This window comes from Manis javanica, chromosome 17 (genome assembly GCF_040802235.1).
Source record: "Manis javanica isolate MJ-LG chromosome 17, MJ_LKY, whole genome shotgun sequence".
Taxonomy (NCBI): domain Eukaryota; kingdom Metazoa; phylum Chordata; class Mammalia; order Pholidota; family Manidae; genus Manis; species Manis javanica.
Window position 1 is genome coordinate 1,783,435 of NC_133172.1, and position 19,469 is coordinate 1,802,903.

Genomic DNA, 19,469 nt, shown 5'->3' on the forward strand with positions numbered 1-19,469 from the left:
GTAGTGAGCCAGCCGACCAGGGCCAGGTGAGAATCCTGGCCACAGGAACTTCACTTCATCCACAGGAGGTCACCCCAAAATGATGTATAACTGTGAGGTCAATGGAGAGGAAAGACCCCAGTGGTATTTTTAGGCCCTGAGAACCAACTATAAATTAACTCATTATAATTTAACTGTAAATTAACCAACTATAAATTAACTCATTTCATCCTGAGCTTTGGTGTAATGAGCTAATAATCTCTTTGCTTGAACTCATTTGAGTTGAGCTTCTCTCATAACCGATGAAATCCTAATGAACATAGCAGCTGAGCCTTGTGTGCCTCTTTCTGAAGGGCCAGCTGGTACCTGCTGCAGTCAGCCCAGGGGAGGGATGGGAAGAGAGAGAACCCCACACTCTCCCTGCCCTCATTTCTCTAGCAAACTCAAGAGAAACCACTGAAAGTCCTATTTTTTTAAAATGACAGAGTCTAAACACACAAACAGTAATTTTAAGAGTAGGATGGTAATATCAACCACTATTTTAGGTAGTCATATTTAAGGCAAAGGACTAAATCGGGAAAGACAATCATTTTATATTTGACAAAGCATTTAGAATCGGGTTTTAACTCATATTTATTGAGTGCCTACTATATGCCTGGCACTGTGCTTGGTGTTTTACACATATTATTTAATGGGCAAAGACATAATAGTGCTGTACTTATAAGCATCAAATTACACAGTTGCTAAATATGTAAAGCAAAGATTATAAAAATATATTACAAACAATTATACTAACAGATTTTTCACATAACCTTATGGTTTTTGAGAGGGTAGATCAAAATTAAATAACACATGGATGTAAGCAATATAATTGATAAGACTGAGTTAATGAATACACATGTAGAGTTTTTAATTCTACAGACAGAAAATAATTATTAATCTGAAGTGCCCATGAAACATGGGCCAGCACTGGGCATGTTCTAAGCCACAGTAAAAGCTTTTTTAAAGGTTTTGTAAGATATATTATAGGCCATATCCTGTGTTCACAGTGCAAGAAATCAACAAAACAGAACTATTTTTAAATAAATCCAATCACTGAGTTTCAAAGCACTCTTTAGAAAGACTACAATACAACATTTAGACAACAGTATAAGCAGAAACGTGAATTACCAAACTTTAAGATGTGGCCAAGGCTTTAACCAGAAGTACATTTATTATTAAGCACAGTATTATAGCAACTAATTTTGGGAAAAAAGAATATAAATGAATTAATCACTCAACCTAAAAATTGAGACAAAGAATAAAACAATAAATAATAAACCCAATACATATTAGTGGAAAACAAATTACAAACTAGAGAACTAGTGGATATAAATAAATCCTAATGCTGGTTCTTTGGGAAAGTAATAGTAAAGTAGATAAAACTCTGACAAATCTAATAGTGGGTAAACCACAAACAGAAAGGAAGAAAGGAGACAGAACAAAATAAAAAGAAGAATTTTGTTTGATTATCAAGTAGTTTATAGTTAAGCTAATAATCTGAAAAGTTCAATGGAATGAAGAATTTTCTAGAGAATAAAAACACTATAAATCAATATTAATGAAGTAAAAAGTGCTGACATACTGATAACATGGGAAGACACTGAGAAAGCCATCCAAGGAACAGCAGAAACTTCCCCTCCATAGCTCTAGGACCTGATTCCTTTACTGGTGAATTCTTTCAAAATGTCAAGGAATTTGATACTTCTCAGGCCACAGAAACTATTTGAAAGCATAGAAAATGTCCTTCCATGATGCAAGCTTGCTTAGCCATGACATCAAAACTTTATGAAGATAGCACCAACCTTACATATAAAGATAGAGGCAAGAATCCTACATAAAATATTAGGAAATAGAATCAGCATCTGAAAAGACTGGTGCACCATGATCCTAAGAAAGATGACTTGATATTAAATCTAACAGATCTCATCAATCCTAAAGTGTACATTTTTTCACCTTCTCTGAAGTCAGGATGCATCTTCCAGTTGGTGGCATCTTAAAATTAAGTAGCATTTTTTTTCTTTCTCAGTAGTGTATAAAATAAATTGTTCTACAATCAATGATGTCTTAAGTTCAGTGAAATACAGTAATGCAAAACCTCATACAAAAAGATTAAATACAAAAAAATCTCAATGGATGTTTAAAAGGCATCTGATAATATTCAATACCTTTTCCTGATTTTTAACCAGGACGCTTCCTTAACATCACATAGGGTATCTATTTTGAGACAATAGCCATCATTATAGTCAAATGTGAAACATCATAGGCATCCCTGTTAAAACCAGGAACAAAAAAAGCACACATACTACCAAGACTATGGTCGTTTGTTGTGGAGCTTTTGACCACTCCACAAAGCCCTGAAACAAGAAAAAAATAAAACAAAGTATTGGAAAGTGAAGGGCCACCAGTGTCGCGTGCAGGAAAATGGGATTACAGGATTGGGAATCAGTATCAACTGAAAAGCTGTTTGAATTAAAAACCACGCAAGGAAGTAAATAGACGTAAGATAAATACACAAAAATAGGTAACATACCTATGCCCCAGCAGAGGGAAGATCGGAATAACCGGAGTCTCAGTTTTAAATACCATATATACTCAATGAGCCTCGTGTGTGTGCGCGCGTGCGTGTGCGTGTCTTGACCCGTCCCGCCCCTGAATCCCCATCTCACTGTCTGCCTGCCATCGCCACGTGGATACCCAGTGGGTGCGTTAACCTTTCCGTGTTCCCGCAGTCCTGCTAGCTCTCCTCCAGCCCCCGATCTCAGGGCTGCCCGCACCTCTCCTTCAGGCCCCTTCAGGCCTCCGTGGCGTCCGTACCATTTCCTTCTCACCACCCAAGTTCGAGCCCCCAGCAAATGCTGTTGGCTTCGCCTTCAAAATACATCCAGAAACGGGCCACTTCCGCCCTTGTCACGGGCACCGTCCCTTTTATTTCCTGTCTGGATCCTACTCTCACCCCCGATGGCTTCTCCATTGTCTAGCCAGAGTCCCCTCCAGGGTTGAAGTCGCTCCCTGCGTGAATCATTGTGCCCCAGTCATTCTAGCCTCCAAGCCTCTGCACTTGCGGTTTCTTCTCGCTAGAATGCCTTTACCCCAGATACTCTCACGGCTTTCTCTGTCCTACCTCCCATGGCTTGGTTTCCATCATTTCCCCAAAACCTTCCCACGGAAGACCCCAGCACTGCACATCCCCTTACCCAGCTCCCTTTTTCTCCATGCCCATGAGGGCAAAGACTGGGGTTTCCTCATGGTTGTATCCCCCGTGCCTAGAACAGTGCCTGGCACACAGTATGTGCTCAGGAAATGTTTGTTAAATGAATAAATGAATGGAAAGACAGACCATAATGAGGGATGGGAAGACAAAATGTTTAAGAGTGACAATTCTTCTCCAAATTAGTGATGAGTTTAGTGAAACTGCTATTAAAATATTGGGGAAATTTTGGGAATGGACATGACATTGTGAGTCATCTGGAAAGCTAGGCAGTGGTGAACATAAAAAAAAATCCTGTAAAAGGGAAATGAAGGAAGACACACTATGAGATGTTAAAGATAATATAAATCACTGACGGAATTCACTTCTCTATCTCTGGACAACGACCCCCACCCCCCAGCATGCTGACCCCCTCTGGATGCCGTCTCATTTCAAAGCGCCCCAGCAGCTTCCACAACCAGAGGGGGTTATGAGAGGCTCCCCACCGGCTTGGGGAAGGACTGGTGCTTCCCGTGCTCCCAGGCTCCCCGTGGGATCCGCTGAGGCTGGACCTCAGGGAAACCCGCCTATTTGCTTCCCACGTTCCGGCTCTTTCCAGCGCCCCGCAGCCTCTGGGGGTTCCACCTGAGAGCACATTCCCCCAGTAATTCCCCCTTGTACAAAAGTCCCAACTCAGGCTCAGTTTTTAGGGGGTGAAATGTCTATCTGATGGGTACTCCGTTAGCCAGTGTGAAGTGGTTGCTTAGAATTGTGACAGTGATTAAGAATAAATGGCAACTTATAAAAAGCATTCTGTCAAAGAGTAATATGCAAAGAGAAAACCGCCCGCGCCCTAAGCGGACAGCTCGATGAACTTGAGGTGAACGCGCGCGCCCAGGACCCGGAACAAGACGCAGACTCAGCGCCACAGATGGCGCGCCGCGCCTCGGAAGTGACCCTGTCTCACTGCCTGTGCTCTAGGTGGGTTCTGCCTGTACAGCACCTTTTACTTACCAGGGGCTACATCTTGGGGTTGGAATTTCTTTTTTTTTACCTCATCACTTCGATAAGGTTTGCGCTGGTGACACGTGCTGCCCCCTCCCCTCCCTGCACTCCTCTCCTTGCTCCCCCCTGTGAGCTGGGACCTGACGTCTGCCTGTGGGGTGGGGAGAGCCCCACCCCTGCCCCAGTCCCCTCCTGGGGGAGGGTGAAGCCCTCCACAGGCAGGAGAGCTGACGCCGGCGCCTCTGGGCCTCGCCCCCTGCCCTGGCCTCCGCACCTTCACGGGAGGGACGCCAGACTAACTGCCTCGGAGAACCAGCGGGTGGGAGGGAGGGAGGGGGAGCCCTTAGGCCCACAGCACGCCCGCTGCGGGCCCCAAGTGAGGGCCCCTCCTCTCTGTGTCATTCCCGCCCACTTTTTCCTACCTGGAGGCTCCTGCCTGGCTCTCCTCATCCCTCCACATGGGCTGGCAGGGTGACTCTGTAGCTCGGATCCCTTCAATGGCTCCCCACTGCCTGCAGGAGACCACCCCCAACCCGCGTGGCGGGGAGCCTGGCAGCAAGAGGAGCCCTATTAAAAATCAGGCGGGCACACATCCCTCCTGTGCCCAGAGCTCTCCTACAGCTCCCACCCTGCTCAGAGCCAAAGCCAGACCCTCTCGACAGCTGACAGGCCCTACGCCAGCCCCCCCGTCACCGTGCCCTGCCTCCCCCACGCCCTCCTCTCCTGCTCCTCTTTCCCACTCTTCTCCAGTCAGCTGATGCTTCCGGCTGTTCCTCACGGGTGCCGGGCCTGCTCCTACCCTAGGGCCTTTGCACTTGCTGTACCCTCTTCCCACTAGAGATCTGCCAGTCTCTCCCACCTCCCGCAGGTCTTATTCCAGTGTCTCCCCCTCAGTGGGGACTTTCCCTGGACACTCATCTTACCCCAATACAAGTTGGGTTTCTGGCGTATGACTGGGAGCTGGGACCCTCTGTGCTGCTGAGAGGGGTCATGTGATTCTACTAATGCATGAGGCACATGTATAAATAAAAGAACCACTGTTATTAGTTCACATATTGATGTCTTATGCCCCCAAGAGAAAACATGAAAATGAAGTCTTTAAATGAAAAGAAGGTGCTTGATAATTCTGTTTGGTTTTGCTCTCAGTATCTGGATTAAAACGCAGAATGTGGTTGGATGGGGGATATATGGATGGGTGGTTGAGTGGTGGGTAGGTAAGTGGATTGATGGACAGACTGATGGATGAATGGATGAGTATTCGTATGGATGGATGAACAGCAGCCAAATGCTTACCGGCCAATAAGCAGTAGGTGGGTGAATGGGCAGGTGGGTAGGTGAGTGAATAGATGGATGGATGGGTGGGTGGGTTAAACGGATGGACTGACTGCATACGGATGAATGGGTGATGAGTAGGTGTTAACCAACTGGACATCCAGGCGGACCAAACGGGTAAATAGGTGAGCAGGCAAATGGAAGCTTAGATGGATGAATAAGGGGACAGATGAAAGAATAGCTAACTTGTGACGAAGTGATGAGTGGAGGGGTATGTGTGACGGAGTCGCACACCCCCCGTGAGGACCCCTGCCCCATGCCTGACTACCGCAGGAAGGCCCCTCTGGGCTCCCATCCCCAGGCAGACTCTTGTGGGGCAGGGGAATCCCAAGCTGCGGAAGGGAGCCTGACAAGCACGGGGATCTGCAGGGCGGGGCGTCTGTGAAAGAGGAGGGGCCCCAACTCACCTGGGAGTCCTCAGGCTCCTCGTCATCCTCCACTGAGCCCCACTCCTGGGGAAGCCCGGTCTCCTGAGAAGACATGTCTGGGTTGGGGAGGGAGGGGGGTAGGAAGGAGCCGTGAGTGAGCGGCCAGGCCAGCTGGGGTGGGTGGGTGGCTCTTCCCACCTGGTGCCCCATCACACGCACACAAACACCAGCCTGTGCGGTTCAGGAGACAGAGAGAATGACGGACCTGGACTCTGATCCCATTTGTCACCACCTGCACGGCTTAGAGGGGTCACCTGATGTGATTGCCACCTAAGCCTCTGGCCCTTCACCTGTCCAACAGGTACAAGATCTTCTCTAAAGGCTCCTGGCAACATTGGAGTGAGGGGCAGAAGGAAAAGCCACAGGATTATCTGACAATTCATTCTCACAGGGAGCTGGGTGCAGGGATCCTCAGCCTCCGGGGCCACTGACGGTGCGTAATCTCCTGTGGCGGCGCCAGCCAGCGCCCTGTGGTACGCCCAGCAGCTCTGCCGGCCACTGCTCTCCAGATGGCAGCACCATCTTCCCGGTCATCACACCCCAAACCCTGCCACTGCCAAAAGCCCCCAGAGATGGCAGGTGGGGTTTAACACTGCCCCCAGCTGAGGACCACTAATGTAGAAGAATCCTTTTGAAATACAAATGAGAGCCTTTCTGCTCTTCAAAGCCTTCCAGGGGTTTCCCAGTACTCAGATAGTGAAACCCTTTGCCATGGTCTACAAGACACACCACCACTGGCCTCGGCTGGTCTATTGTCCTTATCGTCCCTCTGGTCTCTGCCCCATTCGCCACAGTCCCTGAACAGTGTCGCCACTGTGGGGTCGCTGCATGTGGCTCTGCTGCCCAGGATGCCAATACCCAGGTTCCTGGACACCCGGCTCCCTCTCCTGCTTCTCTCACCCCCCTGAGCACGCCTCAGTCCCTCCCCACCAATCAGCCTGCTTTACAGTCTTCATAGTTCTCATCAGACGTTACTTTCTTTTTCCTTTTCAAAATTTGCTTACTATTTTCTCCACCAGGATCTGACCTCTGCTAGGGCCATCTTGTCCACAGCCAGACCCAGTGCCTGGCACATAGTAGATGCCTATGGCATATTTTTGCCCCATATGGCCTCCAACTTGCTTGTTACTCCCTAATTTCTCACCCCTGGAACCCCCTCCCTCGCTGATGCTGAGTTTGACCATGTGGCTTATTTTGACCAACAGCCTGTGAGCAACTGAGTTGACAAGAGGCGTGTAAAAAGTGCTTGTGAATCAGGGCTTCCCTCTCTCGCTCTGCAACTACCCCCATGAGAATAAGCCTGGGCTAGCCTGCCGGAGGCACAAGGCCTGAAGTCAGCACCACCGGCTCAGCCAACCGCCAACACCAGCCAGACATGCAAGTAGGGTCATGTCAGATCAGCCAGCTGCCCTGCCAGCTCACTGCGTGGGCAGAAGCAGGCCAGGGCAGCCGGAGAACTGCCCCTTGCAGGTCACAGGGCTGACCTGCAGAATCACGAGCAGAGAAATGAACTGTGGCCTTAAGCCACTAAGTTTTGGGATGATTTGTTACACAGCAAAAGCTGACCGATGCGGGTTCCATTAACGTGGGTTGAATGAATGAGTGACTGAAGGAAGAGTGCCGTCTCCTTCTCTAGGCTCTGCTATGACCTTTCCCTGCCTCCCACAGGACCCCTGCACCCTCACCTTTCCCATCACTGTCACAGCTGGCGACCCCGATCTCCACCGCCATCCAGTCTTTGGTGAAGGTGGTCCGCTTCTCCCACGCCCTGCTCTCCCGAGGTAGCAGCGTCTTGGCCCGATCAGGCTCCAGCAGACCCCGTATCTGCTCTGGCCCGAGACTCTGCATCTCCCCCAGAAAGTGGAGTTTTCAAAGCAGCCTTCTCACTCCTCCGGCTCCAAGAGCCTGAAGCCTACAGTGGGAAGGAAAGAATCAAGGCAATCAAGGAAATCTGGTTTTGGACTGGGTATTCAATGATACTGAGGCATTCTCTTTGATTCTGTTAGGTGTGGAACTGGCCTTATGGATAGATAAGAAAATGTCCACCGTATTTTTTTAGAGATGGTTTCGTGGGGGTGCAGGGGGCACACAGGCCATCCCAGCACCTGTGAATACATTGGGAGTTTTTCATCACAGAAATCAACATATGAATTGTGGTTATGAAGAATATGCTCTTTTCTTCTCCACTACCAATGGGTACAGGGGTCTTCCTTATGAATGGGGGGACTCACAGGCCACTGAAATCAAAACTGAAACTCATTTTCCAGATTCCTCTGCCCGCACCACGTGCTCCAGCACTCCCTGCCTCCTGGGTGCCCCCAGGGCTCCACCACCTCCCACCCTCCCTGCAGGCATCTTGTGGGTGCACTCCCTCCTCACACCCATCCCATCTGTTGCAAAGTCCCCCTCTTTTGTCCCAGAAAATGCTGTCTCCGTGCTCTGGCTCCTGGCTTGCTCGTCAGTGGTCCACGCCACCCTTGACCCCACCAATCCTGTTCCCCAACCCCATGCCCACCCCATCCCACCATCTTCATCATCCTCACAACCCCCAATAGGGTGGAGGCCAGGTTCCTAACTTGACCTCAAAGCTTCCCCTCCACAGTCCCTGCACACCCCCTCTTCCAGGACAGCCCAGGACTAAATACCACTGACTCTCAGGGAGAGAAGGTTTCCTCTCTTCAGCTTCTCCCCTTTTTAAGATTGTGTTAAAATGCACAGAAAAATTCACCATCTTAACCATCTTTAGGTGTACAATTTGGAAGTGTTAATATTCACACTGTTGTGCAGCCGTTTCCACCACCCATCTCCGGACTTCTTGTATATCTGAACCTCTGTCCCCATTAGACACCAACTCCCCACCCGCTGGCACCCACCATCCTACTTTCTGTTTCTATTTTGATGATTCTAAGTACCTCATGTAAGTGGAATCACAGTATTTATCCTGTTTCACTGAGCATGTCTCAAGGTTCATCCATGCTGTAGTGTGAGAATTTCCTTCCCTTTTAAGGCTGAATAATAGTCTGTTGTATGGATATTCCACATTTCGCTTACCCACTCATCGATCGATGGACACTGGGTTGCTTCCATTTTTAGCTCTCAGGAATGATGCCGCATGAACGTGGGTGTGCAGTCTCTTCAAGACCCTGCTTCCAATTCTTTTAGGCAGACACTCCAAAGTGGAATTGCTGGACCATCTGGTAGTTCTCTTTGTAATTTTTTAAGGAACTGCCATGGTGTTTTCTGCAGCTGCGGCACCAGTTTTACACTCCTACCAGCAGTGTACAGGGTTGCAGTCTCTCTGCATCCTCACCAACACTTCTTGTTTTCTGTTTTTTTGACGGCAGCCATCCTGATGGGTGTCAGGGAGTTTCAGCACCTTTTGATCCTTCTGATCACCCCCAGGAGAGTCTCACTTTGGTGCTAATACGCCTTTAACCTCCCCCTTCCCAACACATATCCTCACAGAGAGAGCAGCTGCCTGCTCAGGCAAGCAGAGTACCCAGCCAGGACACAAGGATATTGTTCTGCTTTCCCTGTGTTTATTTTCATGGTTACTCTCAATGCTGTTTAAGGAAAAGCAATACTGACTTTCCATGTATGACAAAGTTTCCCTTTGAAAGTCATTGAGATAGATCATGAAAGTGGGCTGACTCAGGAGTGCTGGGAGTGTGCATTGGCTCAATGACTTTGGAAAACTATTTGGGAACATTTTCTAAAGTGGAACATGCAATTCTTCTAGACACTCATTTAAGAGAAATGAAAACCTTCCACACAAATGCTTATACTAGCTATATTTGTCATACAAAGCTGTTCAAATTCAGTTCATAATAAAAAATGTTGACAACCCAGATGTCTCTCAAGAGACTGCATAAGTAAACTGCAGTCTGTTCGTATAATGGAGTATTTCTCACCAATAAAAGTTACGAACAAAAGGATACATGCAATGACATGGATGAAGATAAAATATATACTAGACTGAGTGGAAAAAGCCAGGAGCACATATGTGTGATTTTATGGATTGAAAAAAAAAAAGCCTGGCACAGGCAAAATGAGTCAATATGGGCAGGTTGGAACAGTGGTGCACTGGGCTGGTCTGCATCTCGATCTGACCCATGGTCCGTGAGTGGAGACATCTGCGCAAATTCATTGAGTTCTACCCTCACTGAACTGGTAGGTCATGCGCATTACCCTGTGTTTCAGACCTCACTAAAGTAAAACACAAATTGTTTAAGTGTCATGGAACATTATTTCCGGTTTGCTGCATGTGTCTATTCCAATATAAATATGTAAATATGTAAATTATATGTAAATGAACACTGGCTTTGGGAATTGCACATTGTGTGGATTTTGTTGCCCTGTTGAACCTGGTTCTGCAGAAGCATCAGCAGCATTGTGGGATCCTTTATAAAGTCCTGACATAAAGGAGCTCGTTAGGTGTTGCATTAGTTTCCTATGGATGCTGCAGAAATCACCACAAATTTGGTGGCTCCAGACAATGTAGATTCATTACCTTACAGTTCTGTGGCTCGGAAGTCTGACCAGGGTCTCACTGGGTTGAAAGCAAGGTGTCGGCAGGGCTGTGTTCCTTCCGGAGGCCCTGGGGGAGGGTCCATTTCCTCGGATTTTCCAGTACCCTGCGGACACGTGCATCCCTTGGCTCACAGCCCCTTCCTGCATCTTTAAAGCCGGCAATGGACACTTGAAAAGCCCTCCCACTGCGCCCCTTTGGTTCTGACTCTCCTGCTTCCTATTTCCACTTTTAAGGACCCTCATGGTTCCGTTACCCCCACCCCAGATGATCCAGGACCATTTCCCCATCTCAAGGTCGGCTGCAACCTCAACCCCCTCACCAGGTAGCCCAATATAGTCACAGGGTCTAGGGATGCGGACATGGACATCCGCAGGGAACCATCGATCTACCACAGGTATTAAATAAAACTGCTGGAAGACGGGGAAACGGAGGTGATTTAAAGACAGCAGGCAGCGTAGGTGTTGCTAGAGTAAGAGGAGTCAGGAAGGTGGGGGAGAGCAGCTGGTGTTGGCAAGAAGCTAACTGCTACAGGCATGGTGACACATGGGGGTGGCTGCCTGGAGTGAGTATGGCCCGCCCTGCGTGAGCTGTGTGACCTTGATGTCTCCTTCAGGTTGCTCATTTGTAAAATGAGCAGTGATAATAATGGCAGCTGCCTCACAGAGTCATCTTGAGATTTCCACCCAGACCAAAGGCAATTTAATACACAGTGAGTACCTGATGCGAGGAGGGAGTTTTCTCCTCTTCCAGCCTGTCCTTGCCTGTCTAGAAATTCTAGAAACTCTGCCCATATTTCAAGGCTGAGCTGAGACATCACCTCCTGGGGAGCCCCGTGAATATTTGCCACCCAGGAGTGCTTTATTGGAAATGATTTTTTCCAAACCATTTCTCAGCCAGAATTTTGTGCCAGGCCTGTGCTGAGCACTGGGGACTTGTAGATAAATCCGACACCCTCAGTAGCTCACACTCTCCTGGAGGAGGAAGATAAGTGCTTAGAAAGGAACACAGCAGCACACAGAAACACTAGCCGTAAGGATCTGAACTGTCAGAGTTCAGCAGATGACACAAACAGGATACACACAAAAAAGATAAATCAACCCCCCGCCCATCCCCCACCCCATCCAGCTTTTACTTTCACTCTTTTAACTTGAAATGAAATATAGATCTAGATAAATACTTCTCTGTTACTGTAAGGAAAACATGGATAAATGCCAACTGATGCGTGATGTGGGAGAGGCGATAGGAAGTGGTGGGGATTGTGGTAGAGGAGAGATCAGGTCCCTGTCTGAAGAAGCCGCCTCATTCAGTCCAGCCAATGTTTGCTGAGCAAAAGTGTGGGCTCAGGGGCTCCCACCTTGTGATTTCTCAAACAAACTCTGGAAATCTATAATTTTGGATGACATATTCTGCATTTTAAAATGCCAGTAATTCTTTCAAATGTTTAAAAGGAAGATAGTATTCAAGACAAACGGCAGAGGCCACGGGTCTGGGCTGGACGCTGGGCTGTCCGTCCACAGCACCAGCGCGGGCCGCGGAGTGTGTGAGGGCGGGAGGAGGGGGCTGAGCACAGACAACATTTTCCAAGAAAAAAAAAAGTACTGGCCCCGATTGAACAGCAGCGGCGGGGCGCTGGCAGGGGCGCTGGTTTGTCTGTTGTTTGCTTTTACTACGAGACACAATCATGTGCTTAGGCGGAAGGGAAAGAACGCACGGAAAAGGAGAAAATGCCGGGAGGGAGGCGGCAGGTGGAGAAATTGAGAGCCCCGGGGTGCCTGGATGTGCCTGGATGGACAGGGAAGGCCGCGGGCGTGACAGGGCTCTGCGTGCGAGGGGCTCACACTCACAGCCTTAGTGGTGGTGAAAGGCAGCAACAGCCGGGGCTGTTTGCAGGAGCGCCGCCGCGCTCGTCTCTACGCTCGCCGCGATTCTCCCGCGGACCCTGCAGGGTCGGGTTCACCCGCAGGAAGGCCCTGGATCCAAGCGGCGCGGCCACCCGGGGCTGGGCGGGGGTGCAGACCCTGCCTGACTTCGCGCCTGAGCTCCTGGCGGCGGCGGGGCGGCACACACGCGCCCACACAGGCCCAGGCGCGCCCATGCGCCACGGAGGGCGCGCACAGGCCAGACCCCCGCCCGCCAGACCGGAGCGCACGTGCGCCCGGCGCCCCGCGAGCGCGCGGACACGGAGGGGCGCGCAGCGCAGGGTGGTTCTCCTCGCGCGGGGGCCGAAACTCAAGTGCGATCCACCGGCTGGTGGACAGGCCGCGCTGGGCGGAGAAAGGGACCCATCGCAGCCCTCTCCCCACGACGGGCCCGGAGACCCCTCCCCGGCCCGCATCCCCAGAGCGCCCCGCTCCTTCCTGCAGACGCTCGCATACGTCCACCCACGGGCCCCGGAATCGCCGCCCGCGCCCCGGCTCCCTTTCCCCGCCCCACTCCCGCCCGCGAGGGTCCCTTGAAGGACTCACCCTCCCCAACCAGACCCTGTCCGGGCCACTGCAGATCAGGCGCCGCGGCGACCGCGGCTGCGCAGACGCGGAGGTTGCCCGGGTGCGGGGAGGTGACGGGATGGGGGGGAGGGGCGGCCTCTCCTTCTGCCCCTTCCGGGAAGCCTGCGCGGGGGCTGAGGGTGGGGGGTGTGGAAGGGAGCGGAAACAGTGACCCCGAGCCTGCGGGGCGGGGCGGTGGGTGTGGCGCTGCGCCCGCCTTGAGGGTCCGCTAAAGCGGAAAGAGTCCTCCGTGCCCCGCTGGTGGCACGGAGGTTACCTCCGACTCCCTGCTAAAGGTGTGCACTGCGACCAGTTTTCACACCCGCCTCGGTGGTCCCATAGTCTACAATACTGGGGGTGCAAAGAGGGAAAGCAGCTGGGGCAGAGGAGTGGCGTCCCGGGCACCCTGAGGCCAGGCCGCCTTGGAATTGAGTCTGGCTTTGCCAATTGCTATTAAGTGTGTCCTTGGGTGTGTCACTTCTCATCTCGGTGCCTCAGTTTTCCATTCCGTTAAGTGGGAATAATTATGCTTACCACTTTCAAGAATTGCTGCGAAGGTAAAAAAAAAAATAAGTAATGTCTGTGTGGTGCTTAACAACAGTGCCTAATAGTCGCTGCTATTATCTTTGTTAAATTTTACAATGTAACGACTGCCTGCCAGAATTCCCTTTGCGGCCGGGGAAGTACTGGAAGCCTGCGTTTCTGAGGTTAACACAGGAGAGCCTGATTACCCAGGCTTCAGCAGCCGGAGACGCTGGGGTGAGGGCGGGGAGCGCGCTCAGGACCCTGCTCAGAAGAGGCCGCAGTAAAAGGGGGGGGGGGGCGGTGGTGCTCTCTGCGCTGTCTGCGGTGCTGAACCGGCAGGCCCGACCTGTCCGCGGTGCTGAACCGACGGCCCTGATCTGTCCGCGGCGCCTAATCGGAGGTGAGCTGTCCGCGGCGCTGAATCGGAGATGAGCTGTCCGCGGTGCTGAATCGGAGGTGAGCTGTCCGCGGCGCTGAATCGGAGGTGAGCTGTCCGCGGTGCTGAATCGGAGGTGAGCTGTCCGCGGTGCTGAAGCCCCTCTCCCTCCGCGCGCCACCACCCCCACCCCGTCTCTCTCTCTCTCTCTCTCACTCTCCCTCTCCCTCTCCCTCTCCCTCTCTCCCTCTCTCTCTCTCTCTCTCTCTCTCTCCCTCTCCCTCTCCCTCTCCCTCTCCCTCTCCCTCTCTCTCCCTCTCCCTCTCCCCCCGCCCCCGCCATTCCGCCCGGGAAAAGCCCTGCTGTTGCCTGGAAACAAAGCTCTCTAGGTTGTGGGGAGATCGTGGGATGAAAGCGAATGAGGGCAAAAATCGCAGTCATTTTTAAAAGGCAGCTCTGGCTCACCGGACAGCAGGACCTGGGTACAGCCTGACTGGAATTATTAGCACGGAGTCTCCAAAACATCTCCGAAGAGAAAATAATATACTAAAAGAACAGCAAGGGAAAGATGTGCCCAGGATTCAGTCTGACCATTATCTTGGATTTGGGGAAACCGGAGAATATATGTGAGTTATTGGCAAGGCCCTAGTTTTTACGTTTTAAGGTGGGGTCACAAGCATGTTATTATAGATTTATATAAATCCAGCATGGCTATATTTTATGCTAACTCGAATTACAAACATTTGAAATCATGACCTTTGGGTGGCATTTTTTAATGGCAAGAAGTCTTTCAATTTAAAAATTCCTCAAAAATTTATACTTTCAGATATGATCAACTGTGTAAATTGTTGACTGTGTTTGTTATTTTAGCATCACTGTAGCTGGTAAAGATACATACCAACCATTTTTTAGGATTTATCTTGAATTATTTGGATTTTGAATTGTGCAAGTTCTTTGAGAATGAGTCCCTGGCATAAAATCTAACACTCTGGGATTGATGAAGGAATGAATGAACACGTTTGTTCTCCGCTAAGATCTAGTCATCACAGATGACTCAAAAGGCAGGCATTCATAAAGTGCCGCCTAAATGCTGCGTGCTGCAGGGGACATCTAGGATGCCTGAAGCATATCCTCTTTTATTAAGAGAATGATTCCCACACCTCGGAGCTTTGAGGTTCTCATCTGTGCTCTTCGACCAGAGAGAGCCACTGGAATTTGGTTCTCACCTATTTGTTTTAACTCTCTCATGGAGTTGTCAGTCCAATGGGTTTTGATATTTCAAATTCTCTAACAAAGCCGGTGCTCATCACGTTATATATTTTTTCTTGCTTATTTCTGCCTCACCTTCTACAATTCAGGTCCCATTGTGGTAGGAGCTATGTGCTTATAATTCATCCCTGAATTAGCCTCTGGCATCTAGAACATTTTTTGGCACGTATCGGATGTTCTATGAGTTTTTTTGAAGAGTTGAATGAATGAAAAGTGATGTTTTTAAACATATGTTTGTAAAAATATTCCAATATCTTAATGTTGGCAACTCATTCGCTTAAAAAGAAGATGAATGGATCGAACAAACAGACCCGTTGGCTGGGTGCAGCCAGTGGTGTGCCCAGCTGAGTCATCCAAGATCATGGAACCCCTACTGAGCAAGACTGCAGGACACCAGCCTGCAGGCGATCTGTTATTCCCTCACCTGGGCCTTCAGCTGTGGCCCAGAAGACGGGGCTGCATGGCACCAAGCAGAGAATCTTGTCAGTAAAGATCATCCCACAGGAGAAGAATATATTTCATTCTTTTTTTTTAAATTTGGTATCATTAATCTACAATTACAGAAAGAACATTATGTTTACTAGGTTCCCCCCTTCACCAAGTCCCCCCACATACCCCTTCACAGTCACTGTCCATCTGCATAGTAAGATGCTGTAAAATCACTACTTGTCTTCTCTGTGTTGCACAGCCCTCCCTGTGCCCCCCCACGCACTATACATGCTAATCGTAATGCCCTCTTTCTTTTTCCCTGCCCTTATCCCTCCCTTCCCACCCATTGTCCCCAGTCCCTTTCCCTTTGGTAACTCTTAGTTCATTCTTGGGTTCTGTGATTCTGCTGCTATTTTGTTCCTTCAGTTTTCCTTTGTTCTTATACTCCACATATGAGTGAAATCATTTGGTACTTGTCCTTCTCCACTTGGCTTATTTCACTGAGCATAATACCCTCTAGCTCCATCCATGTTGTTGCAAATGATAGGATCTGTTTTTTTCTTATGGCTGCGTAATATTCCATTGTGTATATGTACCACATCTTCTTTATCCATTCATCTACTGATGGACATTTAGGTTGCTTCCATATCTTGGCTATTGTAAACAGTGCAGCGATAAACACAGGGGTGCATCTGTCTTTTTCAAAATGGAGTGCTGCATTCTTAGGGTAAATTCCTAGAAGTGGAATTCCTGGGTCAAATGGTGTTCTGGCATTTTGAGCATTCTGAGGAACCTCCACACTGCTTTCCACAATGGTTGAACTAGTTTACATTCCCACCAGCAATGTAGGAGGGTTCCCCTTTCTCCACAACCTCGCCAACATTTGTTGTTGTTTGTCTTTTGGATGGTATCCATCGTTACTGGTGTGAGGTGATATCTCATTATGGTTTTAATTTGCATTTCTCTGATGATTAGCAATGTGGAGATTCTTTTCACATGCCTGTTGGCCATCTGAATTTCTTCTTTAGAGAACTGTCTATTCAGCTCCTCTGCCCATTTTTTTTTTTTTGAGAGGGCATCTCTCATATTTATTGATCAAATGGTTGTTAACAACAATAAAATTCACTATAGGGGGGTCAACGCTCAATGTACAATCATTAATCCATCTCAAGCCTAATTCTCGTCAGTCTCCAATCTTCTGAAGCATAACGAACAAGTTCTTACATGGTGAACGAATTCTTACATAGTGAATAAATTCTTACATGGTGAACAGTACAAGGGCAGTCATCACAGAAACTTTCGGTTTTGATCATGCAATATGACCTATAAACAATCAGGTCAAATATGAATATTCGTTTGATTTTTGTACTTGATTTATATGTTGATCCCACATTTCTCCTATTATTATTATTATTTTTATTTTTAATAAAATGCTGAAGTGGTAGGTAGATGCAAGATAAAGGTAGAAAACATAGTTTAGTGCTGTAAGAAGGCAAATGTAGATGATCAGATGATCAGGTGTGTGCCTATGGACTAAGTATTAATCCAGGCTAGACAAGGGCATCAAGACATCCACGGATGCAGAAGATTTCTCTCAAAGCAGGGGGGGTGAGGTTCTGAGCCTCACCTCTGTTGATCCCCAAATTCTCACCTGATGGCCCCCCTGCGACTGTGCCTGTCTTAGGTTGTTCCTCCCTTGAGGAATCTTACCCGTCTCTGGCTAACCAGTCATCTTCCGGGGCCATACAGGGAAATGTAAAGTTGGTAAGTGAGAGAGAAGCCATATTGTTTGCAAAGGTTAGCTTTTTACTTCTTTGCAGATTTATGCCCTGTGGCTTCTATGCCCAGCACTTGTCTCGAGGTATCTTTACCACCTGGAGGAATTGTGATACTCGGTAAATTCGATATGAGCTCTGCCCATTTTTTAATTGGATTATTTGCTTTTTGTTTGTTGAGGCGTGTGAGCTCTTTATATATTTTGAATGTTATACTTCATTCTTTTTAACAACTGCAGGGAATTAATCCCACTGTGTGGATGTGTCTAGTTCCTGCAGACCTCCTCTCAACTGGAAGATATTTCTGTAATTGCCAAACTGATAATTTGAGAGCCTCAGATCCCTTGGGAGAGGCCCAAATTAAACTTGTAAACTGTACAGCCAGGATTTAACCCCGGGCAATCTGTTGCCAAAAACCTTCTTGTAAACTTCTTGTTTTACTATTACTTAAAATTCTTCAGTTTATTTTGTGGGAAAAAAGACAGATGACTGACATGAGAAAACTTACGTTGTTCCCTAAAACCTTGAAAGATCCAGTAACTTGGGGTCTCACTGTAAAATGGCAGAGTTGCCAAGTCAGTTAGAGAAACACATGTCCTCCTCCCCCAATCCCACAGGGCTTTTCTGGGGTCAGACTTATGGGGTCAACATTCTAAAGACAGAATCTTTATAAATATAGTAACACTATTGATAGGTTGTTGAGTCCTCACCAGGATGCTGTGGGTTGGGTACTGTTATTCTCATTGTACAGAACAAAATAAATCTTTGTGGACTGATATATAAAGGTCTTGAATACACAACACTGCATGGAGAACAGCACGTTGCAAAAGCACAAATCCAGTCTGACATCACTTACATGAAACCCCAGCAACACATAAAACAATGTCAGACACTTTGTATGGAGGCATGGATGAGTATAAAAGTCCTTGCCAAATTTAAAACACAAAAGGTATTTAAAAGAAAAAGCCCACAAGATTACCAAGTTTATCAATGTTACATTTGTTCATTCATGATGAAAAAAAGTAATTATATTAAATAGTTACCACAGCCTGAAAGTTCATGACATATCTTGAAACTCAGCATGGCAAAACTCGGAGATAACGTTGCTTTTGCTCTGGATTACGGAAGGTGTTTTATGGTTTGGGGACCACTGTAGACATGGTAGCCCTGTTATATTCAGATAATCTCAGGGTGCAAACTACTTTTTCTTCCTGACTATGGTATGCCATGAACATCAGTTTTGCTTCCACATTGTATTGCTTATAAATAAAAAGTTAAAATCCTAAAATCCAAAGACACTGACAATTGTAAGACATATTTCAATGTCAGAGATGTTAGGATGTAAAAAATTTTAAATGCACTTTAGCATCAAAGAAATATGATATATGGATTTAATTATCACAGCGCATTCAATAAGCCCAGTGCATACAGCATCGTAAGAGGCTGGTGAAAATTTGGCACTGATCATATCAGGATGGATACTATTAGCCAGGTTCATTCTATGGATAATAGTGAGACTCAGAATGATCAATGCAGTCCCAAACATGCACACAAAGATTACACCTATTTCCAGAGACACAGATGTGTATGCCAACGAAATGAACCCCAGTGTACCCCAAACCCACAGCAACCACTCACCTCTAAAAGAGAGGCTGGGATTGATGAACCGAGATCAGCAGAAAATTTTGCTTCATCAATGTGTTCTGACCTTTGACAAAGAAAATTTATTCACTTATTAACTGTCAAGAAATAAAATAATTTTTAAAAAGGTATTCAGAGAAAGTAAGTCCCCCTCTGAGAGGAGGGATAGGAATGGTCTTACTCTGCTCCCCAGTGCCTGAAACTCAGCAGGCACCCTTCTGACAACTATTAAACCAAATTATCTGGCTCAGGCGGCCAGTAAATAGCAGAGTTGTGATTCAGACGCGAGAAGGACTGGTGCTAAAGCCTGCCTCTGTCCTACTCTGGGGCGCGGCCTATTTCTGAAGGCTTTCCAGTCCCGCCCCCAGGGCGGGGGCGGGGGGATGACTGGCAGTGCCAGCTTCCTTCCGCCTCTGCTCTGGGTCTCAGCAGGAACCCCCTTCTCCCGAGGAGGACCCCCGATC

At 48.2% G+C, this 19,469-nt stretch overlaps 1 protein-coding gene and 1 long non-coding RNA gene across 4 annotated transcripts; one reads left to right on the forward strand and one right to left on the reverse strand.

Moving 5' to 3' along the window:
* Positions 1-594: 594 nt before the first annotated feature.
* Positions 595-19,060, reverse strand: SMIM17 (small integral membrane protein 17). 3 transcript variants are annotated; one of them, XM_017642601.3, is made up of 5 exons: positions 12,970-13,063; positions 10,484-10,607; positions 7,659-7,885; positions 5,953-6,029; positions 595-2,375 (listed from the first exon to the last, which is right to left on the reverse strand). In XM_017642601.3, exons 3-5 carry the CDS (start codon positions 7,819-7,821, stop codon positions 2,265-2,267), a joined length of 351 nt encoding a protein of 116 aa, XP_017498090.3. In that variant the 5' UTR covers positions 7,822-7,885; positions 10,484-10,607; positions 12,970-13,063; the 3' UTR covers positions 595-2,264. The 3 variants fall into 3 exon arrangements, with proteins under 3 accessions (XP_017498090.3, XP_017498092.3, XP_017498089.3); XM_017642603.3 differs by lacking the exons at positions 10,484-10,607; positions 12,970-13,063 and adding an exon at positions 19,003-19,060; XM_017642600.3 differs by lacking the exon at positions 10,484-10,607 and having other exon boundaries at positions 12,970-13,090.
* On the forward strand, positions 13,771-15,865 carry LOC140847213 (uncharacterized). The gene is made up of 3 exons (XR_012126962.1): positions 13,771-14,027; positions 14,342-14,517; positions 15,446-15,865. It is a non-coding gene; the product is annotated as an uncharacterized lncRNA (long non-coding RNA).
* Positions 19,061-19,469: the final 409 nt, after the last annotated feature.